We start from the raw sequence: 24,524 nt of genomic DNA, 5'->3' as shown, positions 1-24,524 counted from the left end.
TGCTCGTGTATACTTTTACTGCTTTAAACACAGCACCATTTTAACCTGTTTTGATGAATAATTGAAGAATTACTGTCCTACTCTAAGACAGCATTTCAAAGTGCATGTGTTAATCATATACTTGATTAAACATTTCCTTGCCTTTCTCTTCAGAATGCCAATTGGCTTTTGAGTGGATAATTGTTGCAGTGAGAGCAGTGACGTTGAAAACAACTATTGCCTGTTTGAATTACTTAAAGCACCACCATGAAAAGAAATACCTGTGATTTGCTTTCTCGGAGCAAAAGTGTAAGTACTTTTTGTTTTCATTTATTTTCTAAAACTGTGTACCCACAACTTTTTACTGTTTTCTTTTGGATTTTAATACTGTGCTTTCATGATGAGACTTGTGAGAAACCCTTGGTTAACTTTCAGTTCTCTGACTGTATGCAGCTTATTAACAAATGAAGACTTGTTTGTCTCTGTGGCCTGGTTGACATTTGATGGGAATTCTCTTTCAGCCAGTTTATATGCCTTACCATTCATTAGTATGTGCCTACTGGTATGATATTGGAAACCCTGATTTTTGGATGCATGCAGAAAATATAAAAATTTGAAACTGAGGAAATTTATGTCTTGAATATCAAACTTTCTGGGCAAGTTCAAAAGGATAAATTGAACTTACATTACTAGGTACTTCAATCAATCACATTCTGCAAGTTCATGTACATGATGAATGATGTGAATACTTAATCAGTGGGACATCACTTCCATGAGCTTTCTACCATGGCATGTGTCTTTAATCCTCTAATCACCTCCTTTAAATTGTTTTTTTTTTTGTTTTGTTTTGTTTTTTTAGTGAAAGTCCTCAAGGCCCTGATGGAGGTTCTTATTTCCACTCAGTGTTCTTAAGGTGCCAAAGTGGTGGTAATTTCTAGATTTCTATTATCTTATGAAAGAGAGCATAAGCAAATAGAGCAACTCAAAGAAAGCTACACAAGGCAGGGATGAAAGTAGACTGTTAATTTCCATCAGGCAAGCTCTAAGAACATGTCCCTTTGTTCATTCACCCAAGGGGAAAAAAGGCATCCAAACAGATGTAGTTATGACGTAGAAACATTCATTTGAAGGCATGAGAAAAACCACAAATGCAAACACATTTCTCTAGTACGGGAACACTTTGTGTTACAACCAGTGATTCTATGGTGATGGCCCAAGGCCATTTTTAATTCTTTCTATAGAATTAATTACCACCCAGCTTTTAAGGGTGAGCAATGCAGGAGTAATGGAGAGGGAAGTATAGTGCCCAGTAGGGTTTTTAAAAAAATGAGGATGTACCCAGAAGTGTGCCAGTTCTTGGACTGAGTACTGACTCTGTTTAATAACCAACCAAGGAAATTCAACAAATTCTGAGGGAATGTCCAAATTCATTTGTTTTACTTGTTGGTGTTTAGTTGTATGGATTATTGTGTAAAATCAAGGGCCATGGCATGGAGCCTGGAATTCCTTCTATTATCATAGAGCTGCTCTTTGTAATGGGAGGTGACCTGCATACAAATTACCAAACTGCAAACACAACTTTCTGTTACTGAGCTTTTCTTATTATAAGTTAAATTTGAAAGCAAACCATGCATATAATACTTCCTTCTTTTATTAAATTTCAGAAATATGTGATGTGAAAAATATGTATAGAGGGGAAAGGGAGAATATTTTGAATAATTAAAAATATATTATTAAACATTTCCCTGTTCTTGGAAGAAAATATTCTAAAGGCAAATGATTAACTGAGCTGTGACTTTAAGGACCTCCAAGTACTTCCTGATACTAGGAGATTTCCTATTTATATTTGCTTAATGCAAAAATTTTCATCTTGGTGGAAAGGCTCATGCTTCCCAGATTAAGAGAATCTGAGTTACATACACTTGTCCAAATGTAAACAGTAGAGCTCTCATTTCACTGCTTCTTAGCTTCTTGAAAATCCACTGGCATAAAGAAAGTGCTTCCACTTAATTAAATGACTCTAAGCAGGAGATTACTGTTTATCCGAGAAAAGAGCCAGAATTTTTGCCTCGTGAGAAGTTGTCACTTTAGAGTTTTTAAATTTTATTTTGCACTGGTTTAAGAGTGTCACCCCCGCCCCTTAAGTCTTTGCCATAACAGAGTCCAAAATTTGTACACTTAGAAGTAGATGTTTCCCGTTTTTGATGAGAAAGGTTTAAAGAATTAATTTGATTTAGAATCTGAGAATGTTTTTCTTTGGCATTATGACATTTGAAAATCCAAAGAGAATGTTCTAGGTGTTAAAATGGGCTCTGCTCCTCCCTGTGTGTCTCCATGTATCTTGCTTCTGTCATTGTGAAAACTTAAGGAACACGAAAGAGGAGGGAACAAAAGACCATCTTTAGACAGTCACCTTATTTGTTCTTGAGCATTTAAAGCAGTGTTCATATTTTTCTCCTCTCATTCAAGACCTGGTGCAGTGTCCCTTTTAATGACAAATGCTCTGAATTCTTCCTTTATTTGGATGGGATCCATGAAAAATTTTAACTATAAGAATGTAAACAAACCACTTTTTACTTAAAGCAACATTTTGCTGGTTTTGGAGGATAATTTGTAGTTGCAGTGGGTACAAAAGGGAGGAACTGGGCATATGGACAGTACCAAAGTGAGGCATGGCCCCATTGGCTACCGCCTACTTAAGGTTCTCCCGTAAGTTCTGTGGTATGAAGGCCTTACCTCTTTTTAAAGTTTTCAAGCCACCTCTTATTGGACTGGCATTTTATTTTTGCAGGTATAATTAAAGTTCTAACATGACAGCTGTGCGTTTTATACCTCTTGGGGTGCTTCAGACTATATTTTTTTCCGGGTGTTGGTTCTCTGTCCAAAAGGGCAGAACTCAAACAGATTTCTCTCTGTGTTAACCTCAGGAAGTGTCTTTGCCATCTATGTAATCTGGGGGCAATTCTTGCTGTTCTGACTTTTGCTTCAATGGGACTGAACAAGTGACATTTGCACAACAATTACAAAATTTAAAATTTTAGTGTCAAACCATTTTATCTCAAAATAATGATTGGTAAAATGAAGTTTGGTGAGTTATTACTCTCCTATAAGTTTCATAGCTGGAAAATCCCATGTACAAGGGATGTTTTATTTACTATTCTGAATCATAACGGATCAACTGATTTCTCTATTTAAAACTTGCCTTCTTCTGCCTCAAATATGTTTTCATGAAGCCATTTAATTTAATCTAGAGCAGCATTTAGTTGTAAACATCTAGAATTTTTTTTCCCCTGCTACCTGCATAGCATAGCAATTTAGAACAGAGACAGAATAGTTAGCATAGAATATCCTTTCTGAGGCTGTTAGGAAATTTTATGAAAGCACTTGTAGCAACAACTCTGTTTTTAATTAAACAGTTTAATTTGCTACAGTGGTCAAGACTCTACCCCAGCCCTTTAGTGACCTGAGTTAACTCTATTGACTCTTTTCAATCCATTGGTTCCAAAGGGAAAAGAGCCATTTACAGTGACCCCATCCTCACATCTGTGACTCAAGCTTTCCTTGGCATTTCTCCACTGAAATATTAACATAGTATGACTCTTCCAAGGTTAAAAATTTAACTCTTGCAGCTTGTACTTCTGTTGAAAATAATTTTTAAAATAATAGATTTACTAGTCTTTGTATTCAGAATAATAATCATGATCTCCCAACATTAGGTTCTGGCATTTTTCAATGTGGATATACTTTCACTGATCTAGCTTTTTATTGTCTACCCGGTATAAGGGAGCTGATGTGATAAAGTACAGCAATCTCCAACGTGGGCTTTAAAAAGAAAATATTAGGAATTCTATTTATATTTACTTTTTACTGTCATCTGTTTTCAAAATCAGTATAGTTTAGAGGTCACTGGTGCAGTCAAAACAGAATAGTTGTTGAGTTCAGAGATGTGGAATCAATCCCCAGATCCACTGGTGTTTAAAGATCTGACTGTTAGTAAATTACTTAATTTTTTTGAACCTTAGTGTCTTTATCTGTAAGATAGAAAAAATATCATAATGAAGGTGAAAACACCTATCACATAATAAGTTGCTTGATAAATTCTCTCTATTTTGAGGTTTGCAGATGCTTTTTTGTAGCTACAGAGCAGAGTGATAGTATCTGGCCCAGAAATGGATCAAATGGAAATGCCTGGAAATGAAGCAAGTTCTGCTCACTAAAGGGGTTCAAGTCTAGCTTCCAAGACCATTTAGTCAATATCTATATCATGTTAAAGATTCAGGCATAAGATGGGTGGTTAAACTAGGTGAGAGTTCTGTTTTCTATCAGTTATGAGTTTCTTTGATTCTAGATCATGTTGTACCATTCATAAAACTGAATTGAAAATCAGTTCCCAGGTAAATATAAAATCAAAGCATTGGGGCAAAAAGAGTATATTATCAGCTCAGGCTGCCATAACAAAATACTGCAGACTAGGTAGCTTAAATAAGAGAATTTTATTTTCTCACAGTTCTGGAGGCTGAAGTCCAAGATCAAGGTGCTGGCTGATTTGGTTCCTGGTGAGAGCTCTCTTCCTGGCCTTCTCACTGTGTCCTCATGTGGTAGATGAGAGAGAGCAAGCTCTCTGGTGTCTCTTCTTATAAGGGCACTAATCCCATCATAAGGACCTCACCTCATGACCTCATCTAACCCTGATTACCTCCCAAAGGCCCCACCTCCAATATAATTACATTGGGGGTTAGGATTTCAACATATGAATTTTGGAGGACACAAGTATTCAGTCCATAACAGTGAGTTTGATAATTTTAAGGGATGATATTAATAAGTGACTGTGATATTTATGCCCAAAGGTTGGTGGCTGATATTCTGGAGTCCACATATTCTCCCAACTGGATAACACTGAAAATTATCCAGTTAACGTGTTTCTCTTCATTTCCTATTTTCTAGATTTTATGTTAGGGGAACTCAGTGATGATTTTTGAGGTTCCAATCAGCTCTTCATAGACCTTAGGGGCTAATTTTAATTTTACTTAAAATATTTTTCCTCCCTTTACTATTCCTATTTTGCTTATTTTATACTGTTTGTTCTTAACATGCAATCCAGTAACATAAGTCTCCAAAGTACTTTTTCCTGTCAGTGGGTTTACCAGTTGAGCTAACTTTTCAGAGGTTTGTAAGTTTCAGACCTGATTATCTCTGAGCCAACCCAGTTCTCTCTATCAATGCCACTGCTTTTATGCTAACCAGGAATGAGAAGTAAAGGTACAGACAAGGGGAGAGACACATACAATTGTCTATACTGATAGTGTATTTTTAAATCAGGGGTTATTTTAAAAAAATGTTTAAGTACTTTTCCTTATAATATCTCTGTTGGTATTCTCTCAACTCATGAATTTTTATAGACCTTCCCATCTAGAGAATGAACTGGATAAATTTTCATTTTTCTTCATTAATCAACTCTCTTATGTATTGAATTCTAATGTATCTTGTAGTATTTTACATTAAATTCTCAGTTTCTTAGTACCTTGTATCATTTTCTTCCTACCAGTTTGGAGAGATTTACGATATCCTCTGCTCAATAGGATTTGTTGGTTTCTTGACAAAATTGCCCTCTATTTGACTTAGGATTCTTTCGGATGCTCTACACTTGGATAAAATTGTCATTCACGAGATGTCTGTTAATTGATGTTCCCTGTTCTTTTTTGGTAGAATTGTTGTTTAGTATTTATTCAAAACTGGAAGCAAATCCTGGGCTGTTTGGAGGGCACAGAGTATCGGGGAAGTATTTAGCATTCTGAATTTAAAGCCCATCTAAATGGGCTTCCAGTTTTGAGACCAGGAGCCAGGAGCCCACCTGGTGAAGTATGCCCAGCAGGCTTCCTAGAATCTCCTCTTTTCACGAAAGACTTTAGATGTCCAAAATTTGTAAACCAAATTTATCTTTTTCTTAAAAAATAATGTTTTCCAGTTGTACTTTTACATTGCTGAGTTTTGAGAAGCAACTGCCCTTTTAATGGCCCAAGCTGAGAAATTTATGCCATTTCATTGCATTGGTGCCTACTTGGAGAGGGGAGACTGAAAAGAAATTTAGAAAAGCTGATACATTTTGTTAGGGCACTTCAGAGGTATCTGCATTTGATTGTTCCTCACAATTACTCTGTAAGACTGATTATTCTGGGGGCTTTATGGTTCAAGTAAAAATAATGGATCCCTTTCCAGACTGGCCTCCTTTCTCTGCTATATCCATCACCACCTAAGGTATGAGACTGACAGAATTGTAGCAGCTTAGAATCCTGATGAAGTTACGTATATAGAAACTGGATTTTTCACTGCTGGTCTCTCTTTAAGTCCAAAGAAGGTCGGAGGAGATACTATTGGTAAAGACGCTTTGAAACGTGCAAAGTACAAAGCAAATCTAAAATAATATTCTTGCTTGTGTCTTTGTCAGCAATAAACTGAAATGAGAACTTGTAGTTTCAGAGGTTTTATTCCTTTGGTCATTACTCCTGCCTTCATGCTTGTGCTCTTTCTTTACAAAATCCAAAAAATATTTATTGAATGGCTACTGTGTATTAGGAACTGTGCTTGCTAGGCTCTGGGTATCCAATTGGGAGTAAGATACATATGGTCTCTACTCTTATAGAGCATATTTGACAACTACATTTATAACTTCTATAATATTCTATTTATTATTTCATCCCCCCACCCCACCCTGACTGCCCAAGCCTGTCCCACTTTAATCTTTAATTCTTCCCAGGGATGCTGAAGTCGCATCCCTCTTACACACCTATGTGTACTTGTTCTTTGCATCCTGGGTATCCTCTTTGGCAGGATATTTTAAAATGTGAATAATGTGCCATGATTGTCAATTACGTTCATTGTTTCAGAAACATAGATTATTTTCAAGTGGTTAAAAAGAATTTTTCTCAGATAATCAACAATAGTGCAAGAATAGCCGAGTATAAATGAATGTGAGTATGGAGGAAAGGTCTGAAAGAGTCGGGGCTGATCAGCCACCATTTGCTCTGAAATCAATCACATGACAATTTTAGTGGCCATAGTCAATCATTACACTGTTGCCTTTGAAAAACACCTCCACTTTTTTTTTTTTTCCTGATATTGTGATGTGTTTGCTATTTCATTTTTGGACACTTTCGAGTTGGAGTTGAATTCTGAATGATTATATCCAAGAAATAATTGCCTATATTGTACTTCACAATGTAAACATCAAAGATACATAAAAATGGAGAGAAGTTTTGTTGAGTTGATGATAAATATTAAGGAATGACTCGTACAGATAGTATTGCTCTGTAACAAAGTGAAATTATGAAGAAAAGCATAATAATTTGGTGAAGTTTTCTATTAATAGTGTATTGCTCCAGAAAAAAATGTTTACTTATAAAGGCCACTTAGTTTTAATTAAAGCCAGTTCTCTTTTTCTTAAGTTAGACTTAGGTGTCATTTTTTATTATTAAAATGGCCACCTATAAGCAAGTATTTTGAAGGTTAAAAATGATGTCAGTTAAACTTATCAATGTGTTTACACAGTTTCCCAAGGTCAGTGCTTTCAAAGTCAGCCCAGGGATGGTCCTTAAGGTCCTGAGGTGCAGTCCAGGTTTTGCCACTTTGTATCTATGTCCTGGTAGGGGAAGGAGGATGAGAAAACCATAAATCATTAGATTATTATCAAATGCTCTCCATATCTACTATGATTGTTTCAAGGGTAAAATGAGAAAACAGTATTGAAAGCACATTGCAAAATAAAAATAAACAAAAAGCCAAACCAACCAAGTAAAAACACCCCCAGATAACGTTGTTTGGTACTCAATTGTACCAAGTGATTTAAGTCTTAGGCATTTTTTTAAAATAGAATTGGTCCATTGATAAACAGATTAACAAAAAAACCTTCACTTTTATTGTTAGAAAAAGTCATTCTTGACAGTTCACACGTTCCCCTAAGTTGTGGATACTAAAAGCCTTTATGCCACGGCCAAGAATGGTTAATGGTTATGTAGTTAGAGCCCCTGACCTTGCTTCCTAGTTCCTTCTATTGCCTAGATTGGTCACACACCACACACATGGAATTTGGGGTACAGGTCCAGTATTAGCACAAGCAGTGGGAATAAGACATTTAGCTTATAACTCTCTTATGGTCATATCTGTCCTCCCCACAAACTCCTTACTATATGGAAGCCTGGACTTCAGCATTGGCAATAATGCTTCTGTGCTAGTGATTTGGCCATGTTTATAGCCCTCAGGCTCCTGAATTTAATTCAGTCAACAAAATTTATTAAGCCCTCACCAACTATTAGACTGTACTACAGCAGTCATACCCCATGGAGCTGCACACCAAATGATACCCCAGAAGTTCAGAGAATTAACAGTCCACCAATTCACTTCCAGACTGAGATTTAAGCTCTTCAGAGAATCTGGCTCACTGAGCATTAAAAACCAAATGTATTACAACTACTCAAACAATAATACCACAGTGCTACAACAAAAATCATCTTTTCCACAAACTCATTTAATACAACAAGCTACAAGTTTTACAGGTCTTCATTTCTGCTTTGTACTTTAAAATATTAAATGCCCAACTTATATTTTTCTAGAAGAGGCCATTACATAGCATTAATTTACCAGCAGGGTTGCATTTCAATATAAGACGAATCATACCAAGCGAGATCTAGATATTGCTCAGAAGCAATAGTCTCTGAAGGGATATTCGAAGATAAACAAGGGCGTTGAGGAAACCATGAGAAATCCCCAGAATGTACACATAGAAAGACATAAAAGATTCTTTTTCTGTTGTTGTTGAATTGCTCATGCAGAAATTCAGAAGATGTATTTCCTCACCCAATATAAATGAAATAATTGGCAAAGTAGTGAGAGAGGAGCATCTCCTCCAGTGGGTAGTGTTGTTATCTATTTAGAAAGCATTTGTATGTTCTGACTTCCCAAAACAGTGCTGAAAAACTTTTAAGGTGAGAAGGGAAAACCGAAAACACCCCCCCCCCCAAATGCAGTTAGATGTTGACAAAAGTGGCTTAGAATGGATATAAGTGAAAAACTTTCTGATAGAGTTTCCTAATGTTGGCACAGTCTTTTCTGAGGAGATTATGAGATGGTCTTATAACAGTATCTTTCAGAGTTCTGATCAAGTCTCTATGTTCTTTTAGTTATATTGTTTGCATAAGCAAGGTCGGTCCTCAGCAGAGAGCACCCCCATTCCACTAAAAATATTCGAAGGGACTGAATTATCAATGAATCCAGTCACTAAACCCTATTACTTCTATTACTCCCAGAAGAATAACTTCTTAACTTCAGAACATTGAGGGGTTCTGGGGGAAACTATCCAACTTCTAGTTTAAGCTCAGAGATGTAGAATGTTGCAAAGAGTGGCAGTCCCACCCTGCCATCAAGTAAAAATCTAGACACACTACACATTCATGACTTTAAAAAAATCCATCAGAGAATTGAGGTTGTAGGACAACCAAGCAACCCCAAATCTGGAAAGAGATAGGCAGACACTTGTCAAGAAGAAGAGAAAGGATGCCGTCCTTTGTTTACATCAGATGCTATGTAAAGCAGTAAGGAGAGTCAGAGAAAATTTTTAATGAATTGCTAAAGGTTGAGTGTGGGCTAGCGTGAGAGTATGGACACACTGGTCGTTGCATACGCAGGGTTGGGGGGGAATCCTGTAGCAGACTTTTCCTCTACAGACCTCACCAGGTGCTCACAGGGAAGACTGGGGAGAACAGCAGCCACTATTGAAACCAGACCCATCTCCCCAGTGGAATTAAAGAGTTACTCTGCAAAGGGAAGAGCAGTAAGAACTTCTGACTTAGGGTACTGGGGGAAATGCATTGGTGAAGAAGGGAACAGGAAAATAAAGCTCTATCTTCAGGGTGGGAGGTAAGAATATGTGCTAGGACCAGCACTACAGTTGGAGGAGGAGCAGAGGCACTTGTGATGACCACATCCCTAAGCCCCGGGAGCACAGTGCCTACCTAAGACTGAGGCTTAATCAAAACATTGAGGAACACTCTTCTTCCCTGATCTCCCATCAACATCCTAACAAGCATTGGGTGAAAATAACAGTGGAATAGGCTGCAAGAGCTTCCAGAGACAGATTCTCTGGGGGCCCAGCACAAAGGAGATACCCAAAACTAAGGATGGAGCAGATATTAAGAAAACAACCACTGGACAGCCATTCCATAATCCAGGGTTCCCCAACCCCCAGGTTGGTCCACAGCCTGTTGGAAACTGGGCTGCACAGCAGGAGGTGAATGGTGGGTGAGCGAGCGAAGCTTCTTCTGCCGCTCCCCATCACTCGCATTACTGCCTGAACCATCGCCTGCATTACTGCCTGAATCATCACCCCCGACTGCATCTGCAGAAAAATTGTCCTCCACGAAACTGGTTCCTAGTGCCAGAAAGGTTGGGGACTGCTGCCATAACCTATGCACGTGGTGTTGTTAGAGAAATTTGATGCCTGTGGTGCACTGAGGTTAATCATAAGAACAAAACCCCTCCAATCTAGTCCCGTTCCTGACTAGATTAATTCAAATTCCCATGCAAAAGGCCTAGCAGAAGGAAAACTGTGCTCATCTTTAAGCATAAAAATTTATTCACCTCAGTATCAACTGTCCAACACAAGATATCCAATTTTCAGTAAAAAAATTATTAGGCAAATAGAAAGACAAGAGAAAATACTTCAAAAGGACAAAATAATATACAGAAGCATCCCAGATATGGCACAAATGTTAAAATTATCAGACTAGGAATTTAAATATGATTAGTATGTTAAAGTCTCTAATGGAAAAGATTGACAACATGTAAGATCAAATAGATAATTTCAGCAGAGAGACGGAAACTATAAGAAAGAATCAAATGAAATGCTAGAAATAAAAAACACAGTAACAAAAATGAAGAGTGTCTTTGGGCCTATTAGTAGCCTTGACACAGCCAAGGACAGAATCAGTGAAATTGAAGATAAGTCAGTAGAAATTACTCAAACTGAAATTGAAGATAAGTCAGTAGAAATTACTCAAACTGGAATACAAAAAGGAAAGAAAATGTAGAAAAAAAGAGAACATAGCAGATCATCCAAGAGCTATAATATAATAAAAGTGGTATAGCATATGCATAATTGAAATCACAGAAGGAAAAGAAAGAGAAATTGAGACAGAAGAAATGTTTGAAGAAATAATGACTGAAAATTTTTCAAAATTAATGACACACACCAAATCAGACTCTAAAGCTCAGAGTACACCAAGCAAGATACATACCAAAGTACACACACACACACACACACACACACACACACACACACACAAACACACACTCACACTCACAGAAGCATATCGTATTCAAATGGCTGAAATCAAGACACAAAGAGAACATCTTGAATGTAGAGAAAGAAGACAAATTACATACAGAGGAACAAGGATGAGAATTACAGTACACTTATCCTCAGAAACTATGCAGGCAAGAAGACACAGGAGTGGCATCTTTAAAGTACTGAGACAGAACTGTTAACCTAGAATTCTATACCCAGTAAGAATATATTTAAAATATGCAGTAAAAATACTTTATTGGAGTGAACTATTCCAGTTTCCTATCCTTTTTTGTGTCCCCCAAATAACATGCACATATGCTCTCATGATATTTGCTTTCCTTCTGCAAGTCTGAGAGGATGAAAATATTCCTCCTGTTCAGGACCAACACCTCCAGCTCCTCAGAGGACTTAGTCAATTACCCCCTCCCTCCTACATACTCAACTGCAGTTTTGCTCATCTCTTTTCTATCTCTCCTTTTGGCCTTGGTAAATGAATTAGATCTTCAATTTGCATTTGACACTGCTACCCATGTGTACTTCTTTGGACAATTCCTCTTCTCTTCCTGATATTTATTTAAATATTTCCTTTCAGGTCTGTATGCCCCTTAAACAATGCTGTTCCCCAAGATCCTGTCTTTGGCCCACAAGATATTCTAAGATAATCTTACCTCCTTTCCAGTCTTTATCTGTTTTCTGTTTGTGTCTAAATCTCCATGTCCATTTCAGATTTCTAGTTTTAGTTTCAGAATTTTATTCAGTTGCAGGTTGGACGTTCATTATCTCCACACATTTCCAAACTAGATCCATGCACTATTCTTTCTTCTCTCTAAACATGCTTCTGCTTCTTTATTCTCTACTGCATTTGCTGCCCCAGGCATCAAGCCAATGGCCTAAGCCAGAGCCCTGGGAACCTTCCTCAACTCCTTGCTCATTATCCCTCCCAACATCTAAACAAGCAACAAATGTTACTGCAGTTATCTGAGTCTTCCTCATTCCAACTGTACTTCCTACTCTGCCAATGACTTGGGAATCACTTTATTTTTCCTTACCATGCTGGGTGTCATTAAAGTATATACCTAAGTAGAGAGGACCAGTAAAATTATGTATGTGTTGTATATGGAAGCTAGTAACATTTGTTACTTTATCCATTTCTGTTGCAGATCTTACTTTTTCCTATTAGCAGTGTACTGTCTTGTTTTGAATCTATATCTTTTCACAATTGCTTTTGATTAGAATTTAAACTAGCTCAAAAAGGCTAAATCTGCAACAAAGTAGAAGCTGACTTTATGAGTGTATGTGTGTGAGTGTAATTTCTATTACAGCCATCATTCATAATTCATTTTTTTTAAAGAATAATTATAGTAAAGGCTGATCGTGCATATATGATTTTGTATATAAACACATCAGATGAATGTTAGATTTTTATACTAGATAGCAAGTGGAATTAAGATCTAATATGTGTGCTAACATGACTAATAATAATAATAACTTATAATTGTAAAATGCAGTTGTTTCATATACCATCCCAACATTTTCTTGTTCTTTTCCTCACAAAAACTTGTAGGTAGGATACGTAGTTATTTTTATCCTCATTTTACAGAGATTCAAAATGAGCCTTAGTCAGATTAAGTGAGTTAGTATGCCCACACAGCTAGTAATGGAGAAGCCTAGATGTACTTCCAGACCTTTTGATTCCAAATTCCTTTCTCTGGTCACTATACCACTGAGCCTCACATATGTAACTGTGTGACTGCAGGCATCAGTGATATGCTAATGCACTTTTACACCATGTGTCTGCTAAAAATAAATTGCAACATACCAATTAGATTCTGCTGTTTATAGATATACCTACAGTTGGACAACAATGTTATATGGTAAACTCCGGATGTTTTTGCATTCTGTAGTGTGACAGAAAATGGAGGAGATTTTTGTTTAGGGAGACGTTTTAATTGTGAATGGAGGCCCCCAGGTGTTGGAAAGAGAGGTTACATCCTAAGAAAGGTAAACCCTTTTGCATAATAAAGTGCTAGAATTTTTTAACGTGCCCCTGGCTGTTCAAGGGAGATACAGTTTGGGGAAAGGCAGCGTTCTGGAGGACTCTGGGAAGTGAAAAGGTGGGAGAAAGCCCTTTCAGGGAAGGAGGCACATGGCAGCAGATGGGGACTTACAAATGGTTCCCACAGCAGAGATGGCCTGGTTAAAGCCCCTTTAGGAGTACTGAGTTGACGGGTTTTAAAGATTTTGCTTGTTTTATTTATTTTTTTTCTCAAACCTTTCTTTAAGCCTGTAATTACAACATCATTGTAACAATTTTGCCCCAGGGTGTGAGGAGGAAGAAGGCTATATTCACACTTGAGACAAGGGAAGAAAAGAGCAGGGAGGAAGCAGTGATGGTACATTAACTGGGACAACTGTTCAGAGGGAGTTGTGACAAATACCACCTCGGTACACGCAAGTTCCTCTCCCTTGGGTATTGCCCAGAAATGGTGGGAAGGGCTCTGAATGTCACATGGTTATCTGGCAAGAGCACTTTGTTCATTGTTTGTCCACCGAAGTCTGAATACTTGGGGGCAAATACTTTGTGTATCTATCTGTGTGCATGTATGCACACACACTCACACACACACACACACACCTGTGTGTATACTGCTACTGGAGTTCTTGGCATAGGCTATGCTATTTCAAATTACCTTATAAAATACTTTTGTAATACAATATTTTGTAACGAAATTTTATTGAGCGCTACCAAATACCAACACGTTATATATGTTTACTCATTTTAGTTAATCCTCAAAACTATTCTGTGAGTACCATTTTTATCCCTGTTTGATGGACAAACTGAGGTACAGAAATGAGCTAGGACTTACACTTAAAATACCTACAATATAAATATTTGAAATAATAGCATAGAATATGAGGAAAATGCCAAAATTTTTATGTAGGTTTTAATAATAAAACTGAATAGTCAAGTTATTTTAAAATATTAAAGTTATTATATGCATACATCTTGATCTAAAGTAGATTTTAGACTTGTTGTCTGGGTATAGGGAGGGAAAGTATTAAGTTATTCAGTTTCTTTCTTATAACTGTAAATAGATTGTAAGATGGCACCTATGCAAATGGCGGTTTCTCTTAGATAATTGGCCATGTGGGCCATATGACCTTTTGAACATGTTTTTCCAAATGCTTCATTCTAATTAGAGCGCAGTCTTTCAGATTTGAGTGGATTCGTCTAAGTGGCTAGACAGGTTTTCATCCTTCCTGGAAAAGAGCTGTATAAAGCACATGTGAGCTTTGGAATAGCAAGAGCTTTTATTCAAATCACTCCTTGCAGGAGTTAACACTTTCTTCTACCTCAGATAAGTATAGTCTTCATCAATGTCCCGTCTCTGCAAAAGATATTTCTCTTTACATATCCTGCACAAGATAATGTCAGGAATCAACTGAATCTTCTTAGACATATAGGGTTTTTTGGTTTTGTTTCCTGCTCTAAAAACAATTGCTCTCTCCTTGTATTTGCAAAGGAGCGAACAAGTTTGGTTTGTGTACATTATTTTTTTTTTTAATTTTATTGAAGTATAGTTGATTTACAATGTTGTGTAAACTTCTGGTGTACAGCAAAGTGATTCAGTTTTACATATATATATATATATATATATATATGTATATATATATATATATATACACACACACACACACACACACACATATACACTTTTTCATATTCTTTTCCATGATGGTTTAACACAGGGTATTGAATATAGTTCCCTGGGCTGTACAGTAGAATCTTGTTGTTTATCCATCCTATATATACTAGTTTGCATCTGCTAGTCCCAAACTCCCAATCCTATCCTCCCCCTTGGCAACCACAAGTCTGTTCTCTACATCTATGAGTCTGTTTATGTTTCATCATTTGTGTCATCTTTTAGATTCCACATATAAGTGATATCGCATGTATTTGTCTTTCTCTTTCTGACTTACTTCGCTTAGTATGATAACCTCTAGGTCCATCCTGTGTACATTACTCTTGCTTAATCTTTCCATCCAGCTGATGCACACCACGAATGCCAATGTGTCGAGTCCATCTTTGATAGATGGACTCTCCTTTGTTCCAAATTCCACTATAGTTTAGTTTCTGAAGGCAACACAATTTTGCAGCATCTATAAAATAGTTTATTTCAGTAATCATGACCCTGAAATATGTTGCCAGGTGCATATTTTGATCCCCAAACTTGAAAATATTCTCATGATTAGATTGTTGTGCTTTCTATCTTTCATGGCTTTCTGTTTTCACTTGAGCTTTCCTAGTTTTATCCCCCTCTTTAAAATTAAACTACTGAATGTTTTATTTATTTCCATTACTGAATACAAAAAAATTAAAGTCAGATGAATGTATTCTTCAGAATTATATAAACAGTTCATTGTAATTTAGTAAGAAGTTCTCATCTGTTATTTCATCTATGTCATTATATATCATCTATGTCATCATCTGTTTCTCTCCATAGTTTTTCTGAAGCATTTTCTTTCTCTTATCAAGTGCTCTCTTTTGTGTGTGTACAGAGACCTCATTGGGATAATTGCTATACAAAAAATTCGTATGATGCTTTTCAATTTACAAAGTGATTTTACAAACAGTACCTTATTTGAGACTCATAATAACCTTGTAAATTAGGCTGTGCTATTATCTTTTTTTTTTTTTTGCAGATAAGAAACCACTTTTATCAGGAATTGGGAAGGCATTTGCAATGAAAACTTTTAAATCCAAACCCTGACATGTGTTTACTTTCCCTCCCTCTTTTTTGATTTGTTCCGTTCTCTTAATCCTTAAATTACTAGCTGTTACTGCGCTATAGTTGAGCCTTAGTTGTCTCATCCAAAAATAATATAGATTAGAATAACTACATCATACACTTGTTATGAAAACTAAACAGATAAGGCATGTTAAGATGTCTAGCACAGCACCATACCATATATAATAGTTGCATAATAAATACTAGATTTCCTTTCCCCTCACTGCTACTTAAACTTTCTTTCTTCTGAAATTTAAAAATTTTTACCAAGTCACCCAGACTAGACTCTGAGAAAAATCATGATCAGTATAATTTATAAGGTAAAAATGCAGCAGAAAAGAAAGAAAAAACCTGAAGATAGAGTGAAAACTGTGACCTGTTTTCTGTGAAACAAATGTGAAATTGAGTTTTAGTCTTTCAGATAGGATAGTGCAAACTAAAAATAATTGGCATGTCCACAAAGAATTAGTGAAATAAAATTGTGTTAAAATCCAGAGGAATGGAAGTTAAAGAAATAGGTTATTTTATTCTTGTTACTGTGGTCTCTCAATTTCTTTAGAGTCTGTCTCTGCAGTAATGAAGGGGAACAAAGGGATGGATGATAACAAAATAACTTATTTGGATTTGGAATGTGTTTTACTTGTCTCTCTCTCAGCATGGGTATGTCTGATCTCATGGGGACTTAATGAAAACAATATATTTTTGTTAACTGACTGGTGGATTAATGAATAAATTTAAAAAAAATGGAGTTAGAAAACTGGCCCATTTCTTCATGTCTTGCTTTTACTCAGCTTTTCCCTTTCTCCATTCTACAGTAGCAATGAATTCTATCACATAGATAGACTCAGAAACTAACCCCAGCCGAGAATCCCTGTGTTCTTTGTGAGGGAAAAGGATTTAGGATGGTAACTGAATGTTTCAGTTGAAAAAAACTGAGCTAATTAATTTGAGATTTTTTTTTCTAAATATTGCATAAACCTATGATGAAATTGAATAATAAGCAGTGGAGGTGTGCCTTTTATGTTGTTAAAAGGTAATGGATCTTTTCCTTTGCAGCTTCCTCATTTTTGTATTTTGCTTAACAAGGCTTTTCTACTCCAAGATTATGGATAATTTCACCCATGTTTTCTAACATTCTTATGGTTTTCTTTTTTCCCCTAAATTTGACAAACAAATTCATTTCCTTTCAATTGCAGTAGATGCTGAAATGATAGCTGTTTGAAACAGTTTTTAAAGATTAATAATCCTCCATGGTGAGCTGTCTTACACGTACTGTGATTGGTTATCGTACAGAAGAGGGAAAGAAGGCATATTCCGTAGTAATAACAAGTTCGACAATAAAAGCTAAATGGAGTGAACTGAGAAAATGTATCATTCTTCTTTTTTCTTCTTTTCAGTCATCATGTTGCATGAGGTACAGCCATATTAGTGAATAAGTACTAACACATAAATATACATATATACATACAAATGGTGGAGTGGACTGCCTATTCAGGAGGGGTTCCCAGAAGAATGGGTGGCATGAAGAGACCCATAATGTCTTGTGAGAGAGAGTGGAGCCTAAGGGGGAACTTTGGTTAGAAAAGAGCCAATGGATTATTTCTAGTGAGAGATCAGAAAAGACAGGAATGATAGAGTTGGAAAAAGTGAGTTATCAAATTCTTCCTCCTGTAGATACCATGCCAAGCAGAAATTCTGCCCCAAACCCCCAGCCAGGCTAACACTCTTCTTCACAAGCTTTTACTTTTAACTCTGGTAAATCTTGGTTAGATCTTTTGAGTTTTTGGTTAGTCTTTTGTGTGTGATTCTGCACACACCTTACTTCAGTCACTGCCAGTCAACCTGGAGGTAAGCAGGGTGGTTTGCAACCTGAAATCTAGAAAATCTAGGTCCCATGGCTTTGGCCCCAATAGCACAAACTTCTGTGGTATGAATCCTGTGCACCATCCAGTGACCCCTTTAATTAACAGCTGGGTTGTGGCCCTGAGTTCTGTCAAATAGCTTATGTCCTCCTACAATTTCTTAGGAATCCCAGCAGAGTCTAAGTGAGCCAACATTTTCATCACATCTTCCTTGACTATAAGTTACCTGTTGACTAAATCATTCTGTGAACGTGTTTTCATTTTTTAACATTTAGTATTTTGTCCTCTCTATAATCAAGGTATTTATCAATGCATGTAAGGAGTGACATAGACATTCAGCCATATATTTTTTTCTAAACTGGTATTCCCTTATTTTTGCACCGTATACTGAATAATCTATCTGGTTAATGGAAGTGGAAGTTTTTTGAATAGAAGGAGAAAAGAAAAATGACTTTCAGATTTCATTAGATTTTTTTGGTTTTGCCACATAAGGGAGGTTACACTCAGCCTCCTGAAAAATTCCATTTTAAGATGAGGTTTAAGTGCTAACCCGTGTCTCTTGGTGATCTGCCTGTTACTTGTAAATAAAGGATTTCTTTTGAACACTTTGTTCTTTTGAACATTTAGTATTATTTTTTACTTGATGTTTAGTATTATTATTTTTTGTAATTTAGGAATAAATTTATTGTTGATATCTCTTAACTCATTGCTTGATTCATCTCCATGTTGAGTTTGGGAAGAAATATTTTTATTAAATGATAATTTTCTTAAAAATGAAGTACTACAAAGGAGAAGAATAATAGGAGACACTGGAGAATAAATGGTTATTTGGAAACTAATGGGTATTAAAGACAGCTTTGAGGCATTTTGAGGTTAATATAATTAAATGATACATTCATTTCTAGGAAAACCTTCCTCAGCCAATAGATGAGGCTCTACCAGGTGACTGCTGCTAGAAGGCTTTCCTCGCCAATACCTTCTCCTCCTCTGCGTTATGCCCAGATATCTACCAAGGTAGTGCAGGTGCTCTGGGGCCCGTCTTCTCTTCTTCTTTCCTGATCAGTGTCAATGTTCTCTTCCCCAATCTTACCCCTCTCCTGCTTATCTCAAGGCTTGGGGAGGACATGAGAAATAGCTCCTCCTTAAAATAATTGTAAGAAATAAGCTTATAGTCTTGCTTACTAAGGACATACAACACCCAGTAGAGGAGGTATCTTTTCAGAGTCTCAATATGGTCAGTTACTTTGCATTTCCATCCCTTGTCATCCCTTCCCAGCACCCTGCTACAGCTGAAGTGCTTCCCTGAAGTGAGGAGAACAATTATTATAATCATCAGAAGAGAATAGATATAGTGTAATTTGGGATCACTCAGTTCTTTGTCCATCTGCTTTTTCTGTCTGTAGGATCAGACCCACATGTGCTTCTGCACTTGGGGAAATATAAAGATGGATTTCCTATTAGAAAGAGCAAAGAATTCCAGAAAAGGCCACTCAAGATACCAAGTTTCTCAGAGGAAATGAATGATTTCTAACCCTGCCCAGTGAGAAAATAAGTAGAAGTAGGCTCAAGAAATTTCTCAAGAGTAATAAATAGGCAAGACAAGAGGGATAGAAATAGAAGGAATGGGGAGAATGATGATGGAAAGGAGAAGTAAGCACACTTAGACATTTTATAAACCTGAAAAAAAAGCAGTTGATGAAACAATATAACTAGCCCAGGGTTTATCCCAGACTTTGAGTTAAAAAGAGATCCTTAAGCCCATCTTTTTCCTTCTTCCTACCTCTTTTTCCTTCTTTCAAAATGACCTTGAATTTCAGTTTGGTAGGTTTTGGTGCAGCTGTTATTTGATAACAACACATTGTGCTTTTCAATTTACTTAGATTGTTTAAAAAACAGATAACTGAAAACCATCTGTTTGTGTTTCTGTGTAATTTGTTCTCAGGACAAGGACTAAGAAAAAATCATTGAAAATCCTGCTAGGAAAGCCTCTCATTAATTTAAGGAGTTCTACCAACTCAGTCTGTAGTACCAGGTGGAAAGGGTTCCAAGCATGGAGATTTCTGGGAGAAGCAGAAAATTAATTTCTTCCTTTGCCCTTTGTGGTTGGGTGGCATTGTTTTTATTCTCCTGGCAGTGTCTCTCACAATGTAACGTGCATTTGAATCATCGGGAAAAATGCATATTATTAAAGTTTACCCCATGAGACTTTGGTCAGTCTGTCTGGGAAGGTCAGGAACCTCCACAGTTAAACAATTCTCCAGAAGATTTGGATGTAGTCCAAGGACCACAGTTGGATGAACATTGCTTCTTAGAATGATAAATCTGTATTGTATTTTGGGGAGGCAAATTCAGGACAGGTGTTCTGCAGCTCAACTATTACTACCAAGAACTAAATAAAAAATACACACACACACACAATCCCCAGAACAACTCAAATAGCATAACAACAAAACAAATGGCTCAAAGCAAAGCAAGACCCAACAATGGATTTTAAAAAGGTCCTTAGAGATATAAAAGAATCTGATCAAACTCAGCTACTGAGACAAATAGGCCAACTCTATGTTGATGTGGAGGAGTAATGGAAAACCTTTCAAAGGATCATAGTTAATTGCAGTTATTGACACCAAGCCTTGGGTTCTGGAAAGCATTATCAGTTTTACACAGTGCTAATCTGCCATATGTGGGACATGCCGAGTAAATCTATTCTGTTGAAGTCCCTTTTGTAATACTGTGCTGTATTTTGTTGGGTATATATTCTATTTTTTGGTTTTAACTTAAAAATATTCTCCCCTGCACTTTTTCCCCCTAACTTCTAAAGGACATAATACAGCTTTTCACTTGTTAATAGTAGAAGACTGGGAGGATTTACTCATTAGAAAATGGTGGTGGGTTCTGCAGGCTGGATCTTTCTCAAGGACATGGATTCTGTCACTAAAGATGGATGTGATTTCTGGATAACCATTAGACCTCATTGTGCCTCAGTGTTCGCCTGTGTGAGTTGGGGGCAGGGCATAGTGGATGATTTCTGTGGTCCTCTCTAACGATAAATAAAATAAGAATGTGCTAAGCACTTTCATCTGCTCTCTCATGTGAACCTCACTACACCCTTCATCTCTAGTGAGGAAGATTGTCATTAGAGATAAATTAAAAAGAAGATAGATTTAACAGTACCTGAATTCACTCGCAGGTGGTAGTGATGAATTCTAACCCATATCTTTTCGCTGGCTAGGGTTGGGTTGTGAGTGGTCTTATTTGTGATTTCTTTGTCCTGGGCTATCTGTTAGTAATTGACTTGGAGTGGAGTGTAGGACTGTGAAGGGGAGTGGAGAAGGAGCTATGTTTCAATCGTAAGACTGCTGCAAGTTTGCCCAGATAAGGAAAATTATTGTTGGGCTGTTTCAACTATGGAATCAAGAAAATGGCTGCTATTTGTGCCTCTTGCCATTAGGTGGGGCAGTTGAAGAGTGGGAAAACAGCATTTTCAAGTGAAGTGATTTGTACTCAATGTTTTTCTCTGAAAGTAAGTGGTAAATTATACCTTCCTCTTATAGAGTCCAAACTCTAAACGTGGCCAGACTCTTATTAGTTTCTTTTAAAATTCTATCAGCGAGGAAGAAGGGGCATATGGGTGATAAAGTTAATGTAATATAATACTCAGGTTTTAATTTTAATATAAAACTCCCATTTAGGATTCAAAAGCCAAAATGGAGTCTGAAGTCAACTTATATATTATACTTTCCCAGAAAAGTAAGTAAAGTGTGTGAGGTTGGGAGAGCAAAATAACAAGTTTATGAAAGTCCAGAAAGAGGAAAGGCGCCATGGCAGTTACTGCAGCCCTCTTCTCAATGCCTATTGATTTCCTTTAGCATCCTGGGTGCTTAACTATTTCCCTCTCCTTCTACTTTCTTTTAGAAAAGTCCATGCCAATTAATTTACCTGACACTTAATGGATAATTCATTAAGAAAACCTTCTCTGCCAAGCACATCATTATGAATTTTGACTGCTAGCGCTACTTGGGCTCTGCTCTGAAGTGTTTTTATTGGCGCACTTATAGATTTAAGTTGTTTGCATAGAACTTAAAAAATAACTTAGGAAAATTTCAAACCAGCTCTTTAAAGAATAGTGACTTTATACTTACATTTGTCAATATCTACATTTAGGGAAAAGTATAAGAGATGTGGAGAGGAAGACAAGCATACTAGAGGTAGGTGAGAGAAGTATTCCTGGTTACTTGTGCTGTATTTTCTTAAAAATAAGAGTCCATAGGGCTATACTATCGAAGATAGAGGTGAAATAGTAGATTTGGAAATTTACCTTTCAGATCAAAGAAGCTTTTCATGAGATGAAGCAATGGAATTTGGCAGTTTAGAAAAGAAGAATTAGTGAGGAAATCTATTCAATAAATACTTGAATAAATGAGTGGTCCAGCAAAATGTTTTCTGACTTTCCCTAACATGTGTATACTTATTAGTATTTTTGTTTGAAGTAACTAAAATTCCCTGCAAGTCACAGAGCTCTACCTTTTTATCAATTCCACATTCCCAGGAAATTTGCATGAGCTTTTTAGAGGATTATAAAATGTAGGAGTAACTAAATTTGATATGAATCTCTAACGTTTCAAATGATGCTCATTTGCACAAAGAAACTTGGGAGCACACTGGATTTGTACATTGCTATAATTTTAAATGGTAATCAACATCACTATAAGATTCTCCTAACAACTTCTTCCTCAATTTCCAAGAAGCTGATGAAAGAGAGAGATGAGAATCAAGTTTGGGCTGCTTTGCCCAGTTGAGTAGTATATGGTGCTAATTAAGTTAACAGTGAAAATATTGAAATAAATATTGAGTATATGATATGTACTAGGCACCCAGCTAAGCATGTAATTAGTTCATGAAATTCTCACAATAATCTTATGAGTTTAGTACTGTTAATTAACACCATTTTTTTCTTCATAGGATTGAGTCTCAATCCGTCTGGTTTATATATATTCAGAGAAAAACTGAATCTAGTGGTCAGGATTAAAGCCAACTTGCTAAGATTATCTGAATATACATATATCTGGGTAAACAAATAATAATATATCGCATTATTATTTACGGGAAAAGGCTAAATGTATTTGGAGCAGTGATATAGGTTTGGATGACCCCGTAGTTAAGGATCATCATGCTTTCTGAGAAGAAAGGGAATAAAATCTAAGAAACTTAAGATCTTATATTGATTTTGTTTAGTGCCAAATTCTGTAGAGATTGACTGTCTTTCTTTTTTTTTTATCATAATATGTTAACTTTTAATTCAGTCATTCTTGTCATAAGTTTGTGTCATATAATATTTGTTAATACAGTGTGTTTGTATTATATTAAATGAAATAATGACAGTAAAATGCTTAGCATGGTGCCTGATACGTTATACATGGCCAATGAAGGATAGCTGTTACCACTAGAATTGCATCATGTTGTCCATTAAGTGTTTCTAGGAGAGAAGACAAGGGTTGTTGAAATTTTAGTGAGTTGGTTTTCTCCACTCCAGACTTCTCCATTAATTTATTTTACCTCAAGGAGATTTTAGCTGCTTAAAAACAATTAATGGAAACTGAGATTATGACATAATTGTGAATTGTTTATATATCCATTTTGTTTTTTCTTCATACTAGAAACACATTTGTGTTCATGTTTGTCTGTTTTAAAATCTCGACCAGACAAACTTACTGGAGAGAATCCATGTCTTTGGGTTGAAAATCCCTGCCGTTTGTCAGTTTTCCCATAGGTGTTGTTATGTGAATGGCAGATGGATGGATATATATTTCATGCAGAAGAGTTTTACTTTTATACCCGTTTTAGACCTTTATTGTTTCCTGACTTTGCCTCTTCTAAATTGCTCTCATTTGTGAAATCTGAACAGTAACAGCAGTGCCGTAGGTATGTGGTAGCTGCTAGTGAGGAAACACATGTGCAGTGCTTGTTGCAAGGCTGCACAAGGCGGAGCTCAATCCTTGGAGGAGGTATAGCTGTGGCCATGGTGGTGGGAGTTAGAAGGTGTTACAATAAAGAGCAAAATGCCTTGTCGTCCCCGATTTCTGCTGGGGAAACTGGCTTTTATTAGTGGTGTACAGAGGCAAAAGTCAGATAATAGCAAGAATTTTCTGAGGGGATCTTTCTTTTTTTTAAATCACAATTTAAGAGAGAAAACTCCTATAAATGGGCCAGTAAACTCACAAATAATTTTTGTTTTATTTCATTAGAGAGAACTCATCCTTAACCACTTGTCTAAAACAACACCCTCTTCATTCTCTAACTCTTCACTTCTTTATTTTTTCCTTGTAGTACTAATCACAACCTGACACATTTTATGGTAATTTCTTTTATGGATTGTTTCTCCCCACTAGCTTCATAAGGGCAGATAATTTATTTGCTTTGTTCTCTGATGTTTCTCTATAGCCTAGAACACTCCTGGCACCTACTAGATGTTCAATAAACATTTGGATAATGAATGTATAAATGAAATAAGGAAATTCATGTGGCTAATAAATAATTGAAAAATACTCTGCTTTGCAAGAA

At 36.5% G+C, this 24,524-nt stretch overlaps 1 protein-coding gene across 7 annotated transcripts in view; it reads left to right on the top strand.

Moving 5' to 3' along the window:
• The first annotated feature begins 212 nt into the window (after nt 1-212).
• The window catches only part of PDE4D (phosphodiesterase 4D), a 1,113,076-nt gene continuing 1,088,764 nt past the window's right edge, over nt 213-24,524 (top strand). For all 7 annotated transcript variants that reach the window (XR_009502317.1, XR_009502316.1, XR_009502315.1 and 4 more), the window contains exon 1: nt 213-288. Coding sequence is in view for 4 of the 7 variants with exons in the window: in XM_059916412.1 (XP_059772395.1) it covers nt 247-288 (42 nt within the window). In the remaining 3 variants the exon portion in view is untranslated. The remainder of the gene's footprint in view (nt 289-24,524) is intronic.

The sequence above is a fragment of the Balaenoptera ricei genome, chromosome 3 (genome assembly GCF_028023285.1).
Source record: "Balaenoptera ricei isolate mBalRic1 chromosome 3, mBalRic1.hap2, whole genome shotgun sequence".
In the NCBI taxonomy this organism is placed as follows: domain Eukaryota; kingdom Metazoa; phylum Chordata; class Mammalia; order Artiodactyla; family Balaenopteridae; genus Balaenoptera; species Balaenoptera ricei.
The sequence above is the reverse complement of the archived record's forward strand: the minus strand, read 5'-3'. Positions and strand labels throughout refer to the sequence as shown.